General features: G+C 34.9%; 1 protein-coding gene across 2 annotated transcripts in view; it reads right to left on the bottom strand.

Moving 5' to 3' along the window:
- LOC133192068 (protein-associating with the carboxyl-terminal domain of ezrin-like) overlaps nt 1-18402 on the bottom strand; it is a 474471-nt gene that overhangs the window by 413657 nt on the left and 42412 nt on the right. Inside the window, exon 2 of one of the 2 annotated variants that reach the window (XM_061327911.1) lies at nt 8011-8196. The exons of the other annotated variant lie outside the window; for it this stretch is intronic. Within the exon in view, the coding sequence (XP_061183895.1) occupies nt 8011-8196 (186 nt within the window). The remainder of the gene's footprint in view (nt 1-8010; nt 8197-18402) is intronic. 2 annotated transcript variants of the gene reach the window in all.

The raw sequence follows: 18402 nt of genomic DNA, 5'->3' as shown, positions 1-18402 counted from the left end.
GCACCTCGGGGAAGTGTCCGACTGGGCTAAACAAACACCATGAACACGGTCGTTGATCAGCGACTATGCTGTGAAGCGTGACAATGAAGAGTCAATTAGCTGATGATCAATATCTTGAGAGTTAATTATCCTATACACATTTAATTTCGGGGAATTCCAACGTGTTCACTATACGAAAACCGATTTACAAAAGATGACATAACGAGCAGTAACAACATGATAATCGACACGCATCCGATTCAAGTTTCTGTGCCCAGAAAAAATTAACCCTTTCAAAATTTCCTATTCTTTGTATTTAATCAATTCCTCATGCTTTGTTTTTAAGTATTAACTTGATTACATATATATGTATCTTTCTGATAAAATGTTCATAAGAGCCAATCGTCGTCTTAATTTTAGAGTTACCTCCCGTTTTAGGAAACGTCGCGTGGTGCTGTTTTTAGCACTGGGGCACGTGGAGAAGTAAACAATGCAGAATGCAATACATGTATGTAAAAAAAAAAAAAAAAAAAAACGAATAGAGAAAGCAAAATTACAGTTATGTCAACTACATGCCCCTGGTTATATTAATTTACTTTTACCATGGATGTATCAGTAAGTTTTCATGCAGTTAAAAAGCTTAGACATAGGATGTCGGTGTTCGTTCGTCTGTTTGTTTGTGTGTCTGTAACTATTTTTTTTTCAAAATACTTCCTTTTTATCAGTTTTAGTCATATTTAAACAAAATGTTTCATACAACAGGCAACATCAATTCTGTATATCAGTTTTTCAATAATGTTGCCATGGTTACTCTATCACTGAAATATTTTTTTTTAAATTCCTTCAAAATGTTCCTATAGTTTTGGGCCAATTTTGATACACATTTGTAAAGGAAGATACATAATATTTTATATTATTTTTTTTTAAGCTTTAAAAATTACTGGTTATTTCAACTTTTTGTGTTTCAGTGGTTATTAGTTTTGTGAAACCAATCATTGATTAATGAAGGTTAGGAAGTCTAACACACATTCATGTTTTCGGTCACATTTTGCCTTCACGCAGCTTCCTCCATGGTTTAATTTTCAAATGTGGAGAACCCTGCTATGTATTCCTTTGATTGCCCATATTGGCCCAATTCTTTATTTGAACAAAATTGAATCTACACTATCTGAGGATGCCTCCAAATAAATATGATTAATCATGACTTTACTGTTGTTAAGAAGAATTTCTTCGTCGCCCACGTGGCGCAGTGGTTAGAGCATTCGCTCTAGAGTCACAGAGTAAGAAGTTGATCCTTATGTCACGAGTTTGAATCCCACTGTGGGACGTGGAGACCGGTCCTTTGGATGAGACCGTATAAGCCGAGGTCCCGTGTTGCAGTAAGTGCTGGCAAGAAAAAAAATGATCCCTCACTGCTCAATGGCCCTGAGTGCCTAGTATAGGACAAAATTTGTAGCTCTCCACTGGCAAGTGGTGGCATCTCCATGTGAGTGAAAAATTCTCGAGAGGGACGTTAAACAATAAACCAACAAACAATCAAATAAGAAGAATTTTCAAAATTTTTCCTATATATCCTATGTAACACTTTGATTGTGCATAGTGGCCTTACCCTACCCCTGCGGGTTCATAATTTCTACAAAACCGAATCTACACAAACTGAGGCTGCTTCCATATCAATATAACTAAGTATGACTTTGCTGTTCTTGAAAAGAATTTAAACTTTTTTTTCTATATATTCCGGTGTAAAACTTTGATCACTCATAGTGATCCCACTCTAGCCCTGAGGTCACTATTTGAACAAATTTGAATCAACACTACCCCAGAGAGCTTTCACATGAGTATCTTTTTTTTCTTCCCCTGTGGTTCTTGAGAAGATTTTTAAATAACCCCACCCAATTTTCAATATTTCTTAATTATCTCCCTTTGGAAGAGTGCATGGACCTTCATTTGAAAAGAAAACAACTTTAGTCCCCCTTACCCATGGATACACTTTACCAAGTTTGGTTGAAATTGGCCCAGTTGTTTTGAAGAAGATGAAATGTGAAAAGTTTACAACCCCAACAACAAAGACAGACAAAAACAACAATGACGGACCACAGACAAATTTCGATCAGAAAACACCAGAACCCCTGACCCTGGGACCACTCAAGTTTTAAAAAAATTTTCCTATGAATTCCTATGTAAGATATTGATCACCCATTATGGCACCACCCTACCCTGGGATCATGATTTGAGTAAACTTGAATCTACACAATCTGAGTATGCTTCTTTATAAATTTGAATAATCCTGACTTTGTTCTTGAGCAAGAAGAATTTTAAGATTTTCCCCATGCATTCTAATATATAACTGATCACCCATAGTGGCCCCACCCTACCATGGAGTTTCATGGTTTGAAAAAAAACAAGAGGCCCAAGGGCCTTGAATCGCTCTTCTGATAAACTGTACAACCTATCACTTCTATTGAAGCCTCTAAGTATCCTGTATACTTAGATAAAGCCTTGAAATTCCAAATGTAGTTCATCATGACCTACATTTTAGATAAAACACTCTGCGAACCCAAGATGATTCTAAACCAATCAGTACCTGAGAGTTGGTCATGGTGACCTACTTATCACTTGTCATTCTCTGAGGACCCAAAATGCATCAACTAAGTTTGATGATTCTAAGCCAATTAATACTTAAAATATTTTTAAAATTATAACCATAAAATTTCAAAAGTAGATCACAGTGACCTACTTTTCAGATGCATACTTTGAGGACTCAAGATGCATCAACTGACAAAGTTTAATGATTCTAAGCCAATAAGTACCTGAAATATTTAAATAAAGCCATAAAATTTCAAAAATAGGTCACAGTAACCCCCTTATCAGTCGACTAACTCTGCCGACCCAAGATGCATCAACTGACATTGTTTGATGATTCTAAGCCAATTAGTACCTGAAATATTTAATTAAAGCCATAAATTTTCAAAAGCAGGTCATGGTGACCTGCTTTTCAGTCGATCTACTCCAAACACCCAAGATGCATCAACTGACAAAGTTTGATGATTCTTAGCCAATTAGTACCCAAAATATTTAATTATAGTCATATTAATTGAAAAGTAGGTCACGGTTACCTACTTTTCAGTAGACCTACTGCGAGGATCCAAGATATATCAACTGACAAATTATGATGATTCTAAGCCAAAGGTCACCGTAAAGTCTTGTGTATTGGCCACAATGGTGTAAAAGACGCACCCCCAAAGTTGGGGTGAAAATCCTGAAAAAAATGCAGGTCCTATGTAAAATCCCAAAAACGCATAATTGGATGTGACTTTAATTTTTAGTACAGTAACTTAAGATAAAAGTAGGAAAATTTATGAATCTCAAACGAAAGTAGCAAGTCAGCTTTTTTACTCTACATATTGTAAATGTGCATAATCTTTAATTTAATCTTTTTAATAATTTATTTAACCAGAGATAATAAAAGAAATACCTGATTATTTTCTTTTCAAATTAATTCCAAGCATGTTATGAAGTCATGCTTACCGGTATAATGCACGACAAGCCATGTCAGTATTTACGTAAACAAAAATCATACCCAAGCGATATTAGTGTCAAAGGTTTGGCTTTGGGTAATTAAACAGTTCTTGGTATCCATCGATAATTATTTTAGTTAGCTAGTGCAATGAACAATCAGTGTTGTGACCATGATGACGTGCTTAAATGAACATTTTAATATCTATGTCTTATGAATATTTTCTTGAATGTGCTTGATTGTATTTTACAAATATGTTTTTATATGTGCTTCCGACTGAAATATGTTTTAATAGAGTTCTTTTAAAAAACGTGTTGCTTTCATTGCAGTTGTTGAGGTGATAATTGTTTAATAAACAATGGTCATCCTGTCCTATGTGACAACATAGACTGAAGTTATATATAGCAATGACGTGACAATAGAATCCCTAACGATTTGCACCTCTAACTATCTGAAATTTAAAAAAATAAAAATAAAATACAGAATTAAGGATAATTCAGAATATATCACAAAGATTATAGTTGTTGACTCATTTATAGGTATTAATATATCTATGTCTTAAGCGACATGCAGTTCTTGTTTATGATATAAGTATATGAAATGGCGGAATATGCAATGGAAATAAAACAAAACAAAGATTGTTTTTCATTATGATTTTATTTATGAAACGATTATCTTTTTCCAACAGGTAGGGTAGATGTATATGACTACAACAGGTAGGGCTGATGTATATGACTAATAAACTTTGACGTAATTGGTTACAAAGAGTAATCAATTCAAATGGATCGGGAAAATGGTCCTCAGCACTGAGAAAGTGACCTGGAAAAAAGGGGGTTGTATTTTGTTCCAATGTATTAAGCGCATCCCTAATTTTAAACAATTTGCTGAAGAAAAAAAGTGCGGCCAATACAAGCGATTTTACAGTACTTTTCAGTTGTCGTACTCCAAGGACCCAAGATGCATCAATTGACAAAGTTTGATGATTCTAAGCCACGCAAGTGAGTTAAGGCTAAGTATAGACTTTTCTATGAAAAGAAACTAATAAAAACGCATATGGGCTTTACTTATTATACAGAAAAGGTTCAAACTTATTTTCTAATGCAAACTTGGTACACAAGTGATAGCCAGTACACATTATGACGTCATATTATGACGTCATTGCTCTCTACTACACAAAGTTATAAAGAACATCAAGAAAAAAGCTTCGGCGCAAGGGCATACCCAATTTATTTTTACAGAAACAGGGTCTAATTAGAAGCAGAATATTCCAAGGATTTGTGATATTGCTGCACAAATGTTGACAGATCAATTGTTTAATCACAGTCCAGCGTAAGTTTCCTCAAATTTTTATCAAACGAGAAATTACATAGGATTTGTGCAGCACTTTTATTAATCTTTAGAATATTCTTCGCAGAATTATACATTATTTACTTAAAATTAAATAGGGTATGCCCTTGCACCAAGGCCATTTGCTGGTGTGTTTTATTACTTTGAGTACTAAAGAACAATGACGTCATAATATGCATTAGCTATAACATGCCTTGGGAACTAAGTATGTATAAGAAAATGAATTCAAGCTTACTCTGTATAATAAATATACCTCTTTTGCATTTTTATTAGCTCATTTGCATAAAAACGCCTATACCTAGCCTTAAATCACTTGCGCAATAAGTACCCGAAATACTTAATTATAGTCATACAGATTGAAAAGTAGGTCACAGTGGCCTACTTTTCAGTTGACCTACTCCAAGGACCCAAGATGCATCAACTGACAAATTTTGATGATACTAAGTCAAATAGTACCCGAAAATATTAAATCCAGCCATAAAATTTCAAAAGTAGGACATGGTGACCTACTTTTCAGTTGTCGTACTCCAATGACCCAAAATGCATCAACTGACAAAGTTTGATGATTCTAAGCCAATTAGTACCTGAAATATTTAATTAAAGCCATAAATTTTCAAAAGTAGGTCAGGGTTACATTCTTTTCAGACTTACTCCGAAGACCCAAGATGCATCAACTGACAAAGTTTGATGATTCTAAGCCAACCCTTAATATTTAAATATAGCCATAAAATTTCAAAAGTATGCCACAGTGACCTACTTTTCAGTTGACTTTTTTCGAGGACCCAAGATGCATCAACCTACAAAGTTTTATGATCATAGGCCTTAAAATGTCCAAATTATTCCTCTAAAATGCTTTGAAATTGAATGCCAGCAAAGTTCAAAAAGTAGGTCACTGTGACCTACTTTTTATTAAATATGTTTTATGGCCCAAAGATGCATCATTTTACAAGATTTAACGATTCTAAACCTCTCAGTATTTGAATTAATGACCTTAACTGTTTTGGAAAAGATTAGCCGTAAAATTCAAAAAGTAGGTCAAGGTGACCTACTTTTTAGTTGATGTACTCCGAGGACCCAAGATACATCATCTTCCAAAGTTTGATGATCATAGGCCTTAAATTCTTCAAAATATGCCCCTAAATCATTTTGAAAAAGAATGGCTGCAAAACTTAAAAAGTAGGTTATCATGACCTACTTTTGAGTCAACATGATATGAGGTCCTTAGATGCATCAACTGACAAGATTTGATGATCTAGTCCTTATAGTAAGCAAAATATCAACATTTTAATAAAATGTAATTTTTGGTCAACTTTGAAGTGACCTTGAGACCAAACCCTTTGCCCCAGGGCGATTCCTCATGGAAATTTTAACCTACAGCATATCCTCATCCTTTTGTGTAAGTTTGGTGATAATCTGCACAGTGGTTCTTGAGAAGAAGATTTTTTAGCAACCAGTACTTTTGTTTCTATTTTCCTAATTATCTCCCCTTGTTTAAGGGTCACAACTCTAGTTTTAGTACAAACAGGAGCCCTTGGGCCAAGGATACTCTGTGACAAATTTGACAATAATTGGCCAAGGGGTTCTTGAGTTATGGCCCATGTTCTAAAAAGTTTATGCTCACTGCACACTGCACAAATGGCCATAGCATTAGCTCTTTGAGCCTTTGGCTCAGAAGAGCTAAAAATGAATTTATATTACCTGAGGATGCCTCCATGTAGATATGATTAATCATGACTTGCTGTTCTTGAGAAGAACTATAAAGATTCTTCTTTTTAGATCTTTTCCTAAGTAAAATTTTGAACACCAGTAGTGGCCACGCCACCCTTGGGTCATTGAACAAATTTGAATCAATATTATCTAAGGATGCTTTCACAGTGATTCATTTTGGTCTGCGTCCTGCGAAAATTACGCACAAATTTTGCTCAGGACGCATTATTTCAATAAATGTGCATCCCAATGGACGCAATAAATTTATAGAAGGGCATGTATTATTTTAAATTATTTCGGTATAATCTGATTCAAAACTTGAACGACTGCATCATATCCATGTGCTAAGCGATATGCATGAACAATTTTAACAGGTATAACTATAAGGTTGCCATCAACAGGTCATATTTCACAATTGCAGTTAACAAGCAATTATCAGAAAATATTTGAAAGTTAGACAGCATTATAGTCCAATTATCACTGATGATATCTATACTGTGGAAGATTTCTGAAGCGTATAGTATACCTTTGTATTTAAGCTGTAAACTGTATAATTTTTTTTTTTCGTTTTTTCTTTAAAAGCTAAGAAGCATAAAATTTAATCATTTTTATTTCTGACTATATTTCATTTCTTCTTAAACTTTCTTTACTTCATTCTGCTTCTGTGCATTTTATGACTGATGACTGATACAATGTGTGAGGCCGTATGTACAATCTAAAAATAGAACTGAAGTGCACAGTTGACAATATATTATTTTTATGACACAAAATCATGTACTCTTACTTGGACAATTGATAGTAAAAGTATAAACCACTCACAGCTACAATAAAACATTTGCACTTTCATGCAATACCCTTTATATTTCACCAGAATTTCCTCTGTAATATCTTAGATATGGTACCCTTGGATTTGGATGCATTGAGTTTGGCATGGGACTCATTGTTGTCATTAAAAGGGGTCCTCTGGACCCATGATAACCATTTTCAAAATGAATCACTGCTTTCCTAATAACTATTAATAACTTTGCTGTTCTTGAGAAGAATTTTAAAGATATTTCCTATGTATTCCTATGTAAAACTTTGATTGTCCAAAGTGGTCCTACCCTCCCCCTGGGGTTATGATATGAACAATTTTCAATCTACACTACCACAGGAAGCTTTGACATAAGTTTCATCTTTTCTAGCCCAGTGGTTCTTGAGAAGAAGATGAAAATGTGAAAACTTATAACAATGAGAACGTTGACAACAGCGAGTCAGGGATGACAAAGACAAGACAGGCAATAGAAAATTTTCAATCAAAAAACCTCATTTTAGCCTTTGGCACAGGTGAGCAAAAAACATAAAACCAAACACAGAACAATTTAATCCATTGTAAAGTTTTTCCCATCTGACACCATGCACTGTACATCAGTCAGGTTTGATGGTCTAAAATCTTTTGCAAGGACTGAAAAGCACTGTACCTGTTCATGGAGAAAAGACAATCCTTCCATTACACTGTGAATTCCAGCAGTGATTTCTAAAGGTTCTAAAGTGTCTAGGAGAAATGTAAGTGGTGTGGATCTTTCAATAACTAAGTGAAGTTCAGTGGACAATTCAGCTACACTCAAATACTTCACAATATACGGATGTCTGAGACTCTTCATAAACTGAAAGTACAGCAGTAAGCAAAACATCAAAAGACTGAAAGGCTTCAATGGGGTCAAACATGAAAAACAATTTCAAAAGTTCTTTTAGAATTTGATATAAAATTTTAACTTTTCACAAATTGTGATAATTTCAGTTTTGGTGCCTTATGTCATGGTTCAAAAAGAGTAGGTTCCGATCGAATACACATGTTCAAACATGTTCATGCTGAATATTTAAATCATCTCTTTTCAGTCAGTTAAAAAACTGTAAACGATTTAATGAATTGATATGAAATTCTAATTGTCAATGTCTAAGCACTGATTTAGTAATTGCATCTAAACTAAAACCAAGTTTCTGATGATTAAGTAAGGATCAGGCATGGTATATGGTATAGAAAATGGAGAAATACAGTAGAGAGGTTTTGCAGACCAACGTGTACATGTACATGTACATGTAAGTACAAGGTAGAAATACAATATAAAATATATATATATATATATATATATATATATATATATATATATATATATATATATATATATATATACAGTCAAACTTGTCATAGCGGTCACCTCTATCCAGCGGTCACTTGTCCTATGCGGTCATTTTATTTCCTCCCAATGAAATTTCCTATATTAAGTAACTCTATTAAGCGGTCACCTGCGTAACGCAGTCAGCAGTCATCAAATTTCAAACGAAATTGCCATTTTTCCCTGTCTTTAGCGGCCATTTTGTCCAATCACGTGACCTGATCTAGAGTCAGCTGATTCCCAATTTCTGTTACTAATGTAAATAATTGGTCAAGCATTGCGTGATCATGAATAAAAATTAATAAATGTACTTTATTTAATACCAGTTATATTATTGGATAAGCATATGAATTATTTTATAAATTAACTGCTTCTATATTTTACAAAATTCGAACAACGATGCTATTGACAAAAAAAGTCAGCAGGAAAAAACGAACATTATCGATAACTGATTATGAGGTACTTCTGGATTTAAAATCGAGTTTAAAAAAACAATGTAACAATATCTATCTATTAATGGATATGATATTTTTGTTTCCCATTTACAGTGTATGAATTAATTACGATATCGCATGCCCAACTCTGAGAGCTGTAAATGTTCTTACCCATGATTGGCATTTTAATTTTCACACCTAGGAAACTTGTATCATTTGTTCAAACCATAATTATGGTTTATATACACAATGTGGCTTGAGTTGTCGTGAATTTCACAAAGGAAAATGACCGTAAGGGATTAGTAACGCTTCATTGCTCAGGTCACCTGTGCATCTCTTTGATCAACTGAGAGTAACGTTACAGTGACTTGTCTGTTTATTAAACAATAATTCATGTACATGTATTTAAAAAAATACATGTACAGAGGTTAATTTTAGGAATCAAGTTTAGATAAAATAAAATTTGATTGATTTTATTCATTGCATAAAATAATCATCATTCCTTACACAAGAAAAAAAAAATGTTGTTTTGATGGGGGGGGGGGGGATAATGCAACAGTTACACCCTATAAGATTCAATATAGAGGTATTTTATTTTCTTGGATTCATTAAATTTAGTTTGAACTCATCCTCAAGTCATGCATCTACTGAATAAAATTAAAAAAAATATAAGTGAGACCATTAATGCCCAGTACCTAATTTTCTTCTATATTCTGTAGTGTAATACATAATATAAACACAAAACTGACATATTTGTATATAAATTCCTATAAAAAAGATGAACCTCTATCCAAAGGTCACCTCTCTATAAAGGTCACTTTTAATGCATCCCGTATATATATATATATATATATATATAAGGGATGTCAAATCGGTCAATTTTTGATAATCGGTTACTCGGATGCTTTTCCGATCGAGTACCCAGGTACTCGGTAGAAATAAAAATACAAGTGTGTTAATTTTCTTGAGCCCCATATTAAAGCTAAACATGACTCGTAAATAGTCATTTTCGATATTATATCTATGATACATCAACACCAGGGTATACTCTTCGCATTCGTTACACCTGACTGCTTTATTGTCACAGGTATCGGCGTGGAATGGCGACCCGTGTTCGTGCTGGTTACCTTACATTACCTTTGTTTACATTTTATTGTGGTTACGTGTATCTGCGTTTGTTTTGTATACTGCACTGACCTGTACAATTATATAATTGTTGAGACTTCCAGTTGACAAATGGTGGGGTGAGTGGTATTTTTGAGCTCCTGGGATATTTCCAGTTGTATTTGCTCTTTCACACGTTTGTCTGGCCTATATGTGCACTGTCCAATTATCAATTGTATTTATGTTAGAAATTTAGAGTGATAAGCAGGAAGCAAAACTCTGGTGCTAAATATATTATCCTAATAATTTGACTACTACCCGTCACGCACGATCTCAATGGCGGACAAGGAGTTCACCTTTAGCGACCCTAAAATGGAAGTGGACAAAAGCCCATCTAGTAATCATAATCACGCTTCCCTGGATGAATTAAAAAAACGATTTGAAGGAAAAGATCTTGCGGAATGCTTCACTATCATGTCCATGGACATAAAGGGTGTTCGAGGAGAAATCCAGGATGTAAAGCGACGAGTCAGTGATCTGGAAACTGCATGTGAAAATCTAAATCAGGACATTTCAGACATTCATCAAACATCTTTTCCTGAGGTGAAAGAGGCACTTAAAGGTGAGCGAATCGAGCGACTTAAACTTGAAATATGGGGCAGAAAATGGAATCTGGTCTTTCGCGGTACTGATGGGTCAAATGACGAGCGTCCGAGAGAAACGGAAAAGAAGGTGAGACAATTTTTGAACACAGTTTTAAAGTTTGAGGAGCCGTTTGCTAATGGAGTGCTTTTTCAAGCTGTCCATCGCTTGCCGGGTGGGCCAGAAGGAAAAAGAAACATAATCGTAAGATTTAACAGCCTTATTGAACGTGAGGAGGTACTTGAAGGGGCTAAAAAATTAAAGAGTGGATCAGGATATGGAGTATCGCCGGACCTCCCCCGTGAAATAAGCGACCTAAGGGCAAAACTCTTAAAGGAAAGATTCGCAATGCCGCCAGAGGTTAGAAGTAGGACAAAACTTATATATATCAAAGAATTCCCCTTTGTGATGCTAAAAAAATAGATCGTCCGGTTCAGTGACTCCGATACCCATGTTTACCAGATGTGTATGCACTCAGTTACGTGGAGAAATCTGACCTACATTTTCATTGATAAATATCACTGCTATTTTTAAGAATGACGATTGAGTTGTAATCACCAATGAAAACAGTTAACTTATCTATGAGTTAAACATTATATGCTCATATTATCGTTTTGTTAAGTATAAGAGTGTGAAATATGTAAATTTAACGTATGTTTTTTTTTAATATCCTAGGGCTTCAAAAAGCGGAAGTTTCTTTTTGGATGGGAGGGAGTTTATATCAGAATGCAGGAGGGTTTTACACTATGAAAACTGTCTACATGTATATACAAACAACCATCAAACTGACTGCAGAAATAACTAACAATCTCTTCATCTTCTTCTTGTTATTATATGAATGATTTAATTATTGGTTGCCAAAATTGTCGGGGACTTGCTTCAAATAACATTAAACGTAGAGATATTTTTAATAGATGTCGAGATAAATTTGATATTACTTTCTTGATAGATACACATAGCACGACAGAAACACAAGCCATCTGGAAAACTGAATGGGGATTTAAAGGGGTGTTTAGTTCAAACAGTAGCAGCAGCAGAGGAGTTGCAATCTTATTTAAAAACTCCTTTGAATTTGAAATATGTAAAGAAACTAGAGCAGAGCTCGTTGCAAAGCAATGAGTAGGTCTTCCGTTGGAGCTGCGAACAGGAAGAAGTGACCTTGAGTCAAGGTCATGCCACATTCTAAGGTTATAAGCAATCTTGTAAAGGGTATCAACTTGCAATGTCTCACCAGTAGAAAGACAGTTAAGGAATGTTGTTTCTCCGTTGATGACCTTGAACTCGTTCAAATGACCTTGCATCAAACCATGACACACTCTGGTTATAAGCAAACCCCATCTATGTGTTACCGACTCGACAAGTTAACACATGTTCTTTCAGACCATTCATCCAGTCAAAACATTCTTTCCTTAGTGACCCTAAATTTAATCAACATGGCCGTAGGAACCGAGGGAGGGGGGTGCCCCCCAATAATTTGCCGATATATAGATTACTATAATAGACATAGATACTATAGCTTGTGCCACCTCAATAAAAACGTCTGATAACCTTCTTTTTTTTGCTTGTCAAGGAATTTTTGGTAGTTGGTGACCTTTTTTTTTTTGCTTGTCAGGAAGTTTATGGTAGTAGTGCCCCCTCAACTGTCAACTGAAAATGTATGGCTGTGCCCCCCCCCCCCCCCAAAGAAAAAAAAACCCCTGAATTTGCTTCCTATGGGCCTGATCAAGGCAATGATACACTCTGTATGATATCAGCGATACCCTTTTGTGTGTTTCGGAATTGACAAGTTCACAGTTTGCATTTATTGCATGATAGTGAGGGAGACATGAAGATTTCTTCGCCCATAAAAAATCATATTCCCCGAGGGCAACATGAAGATTTCTTCGCCCATGAAAAATCATACTCCCCGAAGGCAACGCCCGAGAGAAATATGATTTTTCATTTGCGAAGAAATCTTTATGTCTCCCTCACTATTATGCAATAAATTGTTTATAATACCGAATTAACCAAAATGCAGGAATTACAAAGGAGATCCAATGAATAAAGCAAACATGCATTTGATGAGAACGATATGAAAGAGATGTAAGTTACAGGTACACCAATAGCCTCGTTTCATTAAAAAAAAAATCCTACGTGACAAGTTTGTGTGATCAAACCAGTAACATTCAAACACCATTACATTTTTACACATTTAAATCGACACAATCAATCAACAATAATATGTTGACGGTGCGACCGTTGGGCGAGTGCATTGTTCACTTAATTTTAAGATCCGCCTCTTCAAACAGCACGAGACATTTGGAACGTCTAGACTGTGACGTCTCATGACGTATGTTAGCTGTATTTCCATAAACGAATTTTGAAAAGTGCAAACATTTTAACAAAGAACGTTTAATCTACTATCTGTATGCAATTCCATTAATTAAGGTGATTTTTTGGGGGTGAATTTTTTGTTGTTGTTACCGCGCAAACGAAGTTAGCAGCGTCGCTATAAACAATCTAACTCCTCACTCGTTTAATTGTGATGTCACAATCGTGAAACACGACGTTTTGTTGCAGGGCAAACATGATGGACACGTGACTTTCTCGGCCAATCAAATTCTATTTTACTAGTGATTTTTCACTTGTAAGCTAGTTTTCACAGAGGTATAATAAACGTTTTTTAGACCATACATCGAAATAAATTATCATAATTTCTATAGTCGTAATTTATTAAGTTCAACTCACTGCTTTAAAGGATCATTGTAAATGTTTTATGCCCGATTTGGATACTGAACAACGTGTGATTTTTGAAACACTGATGCCCCCGTATGGCATCTTATGGCAAAAGTTAAAAGTTTCTCAAATGCAAGTCAAACTCCATGGTCAAGATCAAACGATAAAAAAAAATGTTATTACCCAAATAAAGGTCTTGAACAAAGAATATACTGTGAAATATATACTAGTATAAAAGCCACAGCAGCAACAGTTTAAAAGTTATGGCCAAGGTTAATTTCTTTAAAAGGTCAAACTCCAAGGTCAAGGGATCATAATTGTTTGTACTTGAGGGAAGGTCTTAATTGTTACAAGGAATACACATGTGGTATTAAAAAAGCCTTAGCACCAACTGTTCAAAAGTTAAAACCAAGGTTAAAGTTTTTCAAAAGTAGGACATACTCAAAGGTCAAGGTAAAATGGTCAAAATTAAAAGTATGCAATGACAGGCCTTGTCACAAGAAAATTACCTATGTAATATAAAAGCCCTAGTACTAGTCATTCAAAAGTTATTGTCAAGGCTAAAGTTGTTAAAAAGTTGGTCAAACTCCAAGGTCAAGGTCAAATGGTCAAACATATTTATACCCAAGGAGGAGACTTATCACAAGGGATACAGATGTGAAGTATAAAAGCCATAGCACCAACTGTTCAAAAGTTTTGGCCAAGGTTATAGTTTGGTAAAATTTTGCGAAAGAGGATCAAACTCCAAGTTCAAGGTCAAGAGGTCAAATATGTTGGTACCTGAAGGAAGTCCTTGTTACTAGGAATACACATAAGAAATATGAAAGCAGTAGTTCCAACCAATCAAATTTTATGGGCATAGTTAAAGTTTTTGCAGACAAAGAGGCTAACACAGTCTAACAGACAAATAGACAGGTGGACAGGACAAAAACTGTATGCCCCCCGGATCTTCGATTACAGTAGCATAATAAAATGTCGGCGTCTTTGGGTTTTCGCATTGGCCTTGAATCTGAAAATCCAAAGGATTACAAGGTGCATTACGATACGCTTTCACATCATGTTCTATAACCCAGAGCATATTGTCTGCAAAGATAAATATTTAATTCAGTATTTAATTAGCTATGCATAATTATCTATGTTGTTTTAAAAAGGAAATATAAAAAAAATATTTGTTTTGTATTTTTCAATGTAGAGATATACAGAAAATGTTTTCCAATTTTAAGTCCTATCGCAATACACATTTAAAAAAAAAGTGTGTGTTGGGGGGGGGGGGGGTCATTACATTTTTGCTGGGATTCGCCTATGTATGACCGTAGAGAAACGAAGAGTGGGGAGGGTGCAAGCAGCAACTAAATCAAAATTTACATATTAAAACTACAACAAAAGAATATTTTCAGAAGGTTTGCCCCCCCCCCCCCCCCCCCCCGCCCCCGTACAATCCGTACAACGGACCTGTGAGAAAAATACTGATCCTACTTTCAGAGTCCCAGGGCACCAGGAAAGAGTGCCAAAAAGAGAATATCGGTTTATTTCAGTCTATAAGTCGAATCAAAATATCTTTTCCTCAAGAGTCTTCTTTCTTTGAGTTCTTCCCAGTGATCGTGTGATTTATTTCATTTAATTTACGTTCTGTACTGGACTTGGAAAATGAGGACATCTTTAGGTTCCTGAGCTGGCCTTGAGGCCCGCAGAACAGATTTTCTGCTTTATGATAAATTCAAGTGATATGTAATTCGGTATTAATTTTGTGTTGATTTTATTAATGTTAATTTCATCAAGAAATATGAAAAATTAATGTTTTAACTATACATAGTGAGGCATTTTTTGTGTGGAACGATTATTTTGGGGTTTTCACGATTTGTTCATATGGTACACATGATGAGTAAGTGCAATAAATATAATTTGTGGAAAAAATGTCCAACAAGCCCCGGGGTTGAATATCGGGGGGGGGGGGGGGGGGGGGGCTGTCCACAAGTACCTGTTGTCAAGCCCGTAGAAAACAATTTCAGTTTTTTTGGGAAGGGGGGGGGGGGCAAATAGAAATTTCCACAGGTACTTGTACTCGATTTTTTCCTATGGTACACATGATGAATAAGTGTAATAAATATAATTTGTGGAAAAAAATGTCCAACAAACATTGGGGTTGAAATTGGGGGGGGGGGGGGGGGGGGATCCTGTCCACAAGTACCTGTGGAAATTTCTTTATACATAAACAGAATTTAAAAGCATGTATTAGACATCTTTTGAAGGGGAGAGGGCACGGCCGTAATTAAAAGTTATATAGAGACTAGGAAGGAATGAACTGTCATTAAATTTTGGTTAAGAACTATTACCTAAACTCTTCACTTTCACATTTTCAATTACAGATTCTTGTTTTTAAAAAGCTATACATGTACATTTATATGTATCTATTAGATGCATAAATTATGTTATTAATCATTTTATCTTAAAGGAAAAGTAAAAATCTCAATCAAACTTGTTCCGCATATTATGCTCTCTGATTCATTACTCAACAGATGCTTCATATACATGTAAGAAGGGAAGACTGCAGACTGCAGGTGTGATAAATTCACAGCATGCAGCTCCAGCCTTAATTCCAACTTTGTTCCAAAATATTATTATTCAACGCGAAAAATTAGAATTAGCCGATAGAATATTTTGAATCACTTCGGAAATGCTGCCGTAACACCAGACTGAGTTCACAATATCGAGTGATTTTGATTGACAGGTGTAGCGCCATTGTGCATGGATTTCGTGTAACTATACATGTACTGCAGGTTGTGGTTGAAAATAATAAACAAACAGATCTAAAGAAAAGATATTGTATACTGTATATATATTTGTTAAGAACCAGTTCATTCATGAAAGGAATTTAGTTGTATTATGTGGGCCCATGTTAGATTTGACAGGTTGATTTTCTAGTAGAAATTCAATGGACCACAGTCATTTACGGTATTCCGAATCACCCCGCACATCGCGACTCTCGGAAATTTACCTTACCGCTGTACCTCGCAAGACACATGCACAGGTGTGACAACCAAACAATCATTATTAGTTAGGTCTATACTTATTGCATACAACAAAAAAAGAGGTAAACATAATGCGTTAACTAAAAGAATTAATTATTTTAATTCATTAACTTCCTATCCTTTTCGAAGAAAATGCCCGTGTAGAAACGTATTTCTCATCGATGTCATGGCGTTGTTGGTGGATGAAACATGGCATATAAGGTATCGATAGAACGGCAATTTTATAAGCTTTTGTGAGTATTATTTGTTTTTTTATAACACCTCAAAAATATACTAGTTATGGCCGCATTTGTAGCCCCCTACAGTTTCGAACCACGTGTGTACATGCCCCTAGCCAAATAAATTGCACACGCTACATGTACATGTATACTTGTTATATGTCAGATTATTATTTTTTTTTATAACATTGTTTTTCTTAAATGCAAGGGGTATGAAAGTAATGATTTGACAAAGCAAGAGCTATAATAAGACTATCCCGGGTACCGGTATACACTTGATCAGTGTTGATCAATGTTCATATGTACGAGTACACGTATGCAAATAATTCGATAGCTTTTGAAGATTTCAACATACATTTTTGTAACACGCATATTTGTAATAACCACTTTATATACAAAACAAAATTTCATTCTCTTATATGGTAATATGGACGTCGTAATAGATCTGACTGAATGCTTGACATGCCTGTTTCAAAAACGTTTCCTAAGTTATCTTAAGATATGCCTAAGTTATAACTTTAGAAGCTCCTAAGATTTATCACAGCTGTATCGCGAAACAATCTTATCTAAAAAAAATTTATAAGTCATTTCTTAAGTTGTGCCTTAAAGGACTAATAAAATAACATTCCCGCTCTATATACAACTCTCAGTATGGTATATATTTTTAGATTCAAAAAGGAAGGGTGCGAGGATTGGGGATTGCCCCCACTTTTAAAGGATTTGGACACAAGTATGCTTAACTTTGCGAAGTGTGTTGCTAGATCTAAGCATTCACAGACATACCCTTTCAAGCCATCTTCCCTTCCGAGCACACGATATTTGTATTTTAATTTTTAAACATTGTTCTAGGTGTTATACATTTACTTTATTTTGTTCTTATAAGGTATCTACATGTAAATAAAATTTTAAAATGAATGCTTCGTAGCGAACACATGCGAGTTTATATTCTTCAAACAATCTTTGCCAATTACTACACTGCATGTACACGTTAGTTGTTTGTGCGGTGTAGAGCAACTATCAGAGTACACAATGTATTTCAACATCGAGGTGCCCGCGGCTCTCTGTGGCCACGTGTATGTAAACGAGGACTGGACTACAACACTTAAAGACACAAAGCGGCAGAGATGGATGAAACTGTTTGCTATATTACAAAGACTTGAATTATAGTACATGTATATTTGAAGGAATTTTTATTTATGTTTAGCTAATGTTTATTTAATTCTATAAATAATAAATGGACATTCACAAGAGTGATGGTAAAAATAATATGTGCGTAGCATGCGTAGTAATTACAATTATTTACCGAAGCCCCCATTCAATTACAATTGCAGATGAATTAAAATACAACAACACGGGATAGAGCAATACTTTTTTTAAATGTATTGTTGCGTGAACAGACAAAAACAGCGATTAAAATTCAAAATGATTTTTATGCACCAGTGTTTGGAATTAAGATTATAAAAGATCGGTAAAGTAATCTTACTGATTCGATATAATTAAAAACATAACTTTCCATTAATTAATAGCTCTTTGTACAAAATTGACATTATACGC

Source organism: Saccostrea echinata, unplaced genomic scaffold, assembly GCF_033153115.1.
Source record: "Saccostrea echinata isolate AGI-Se365-2 ecotype Australia unplaced genomic scaffold, CSIRO_AGI_Sech_v1 ptg000025l, whole genome shotgun sequence".
Taxonomy (NCBI): domain Eukaryota; kingdom Metazoa; phylum Mollusca; class Bivalvia; order Ostreida; family Ostreidae; genus Saccostrea; species Saccostrea echinata.
Note: the sequence above shows the minus strand (reverse complement) of the source record. Positions and strands in the feature narration are given on the sequence as shown.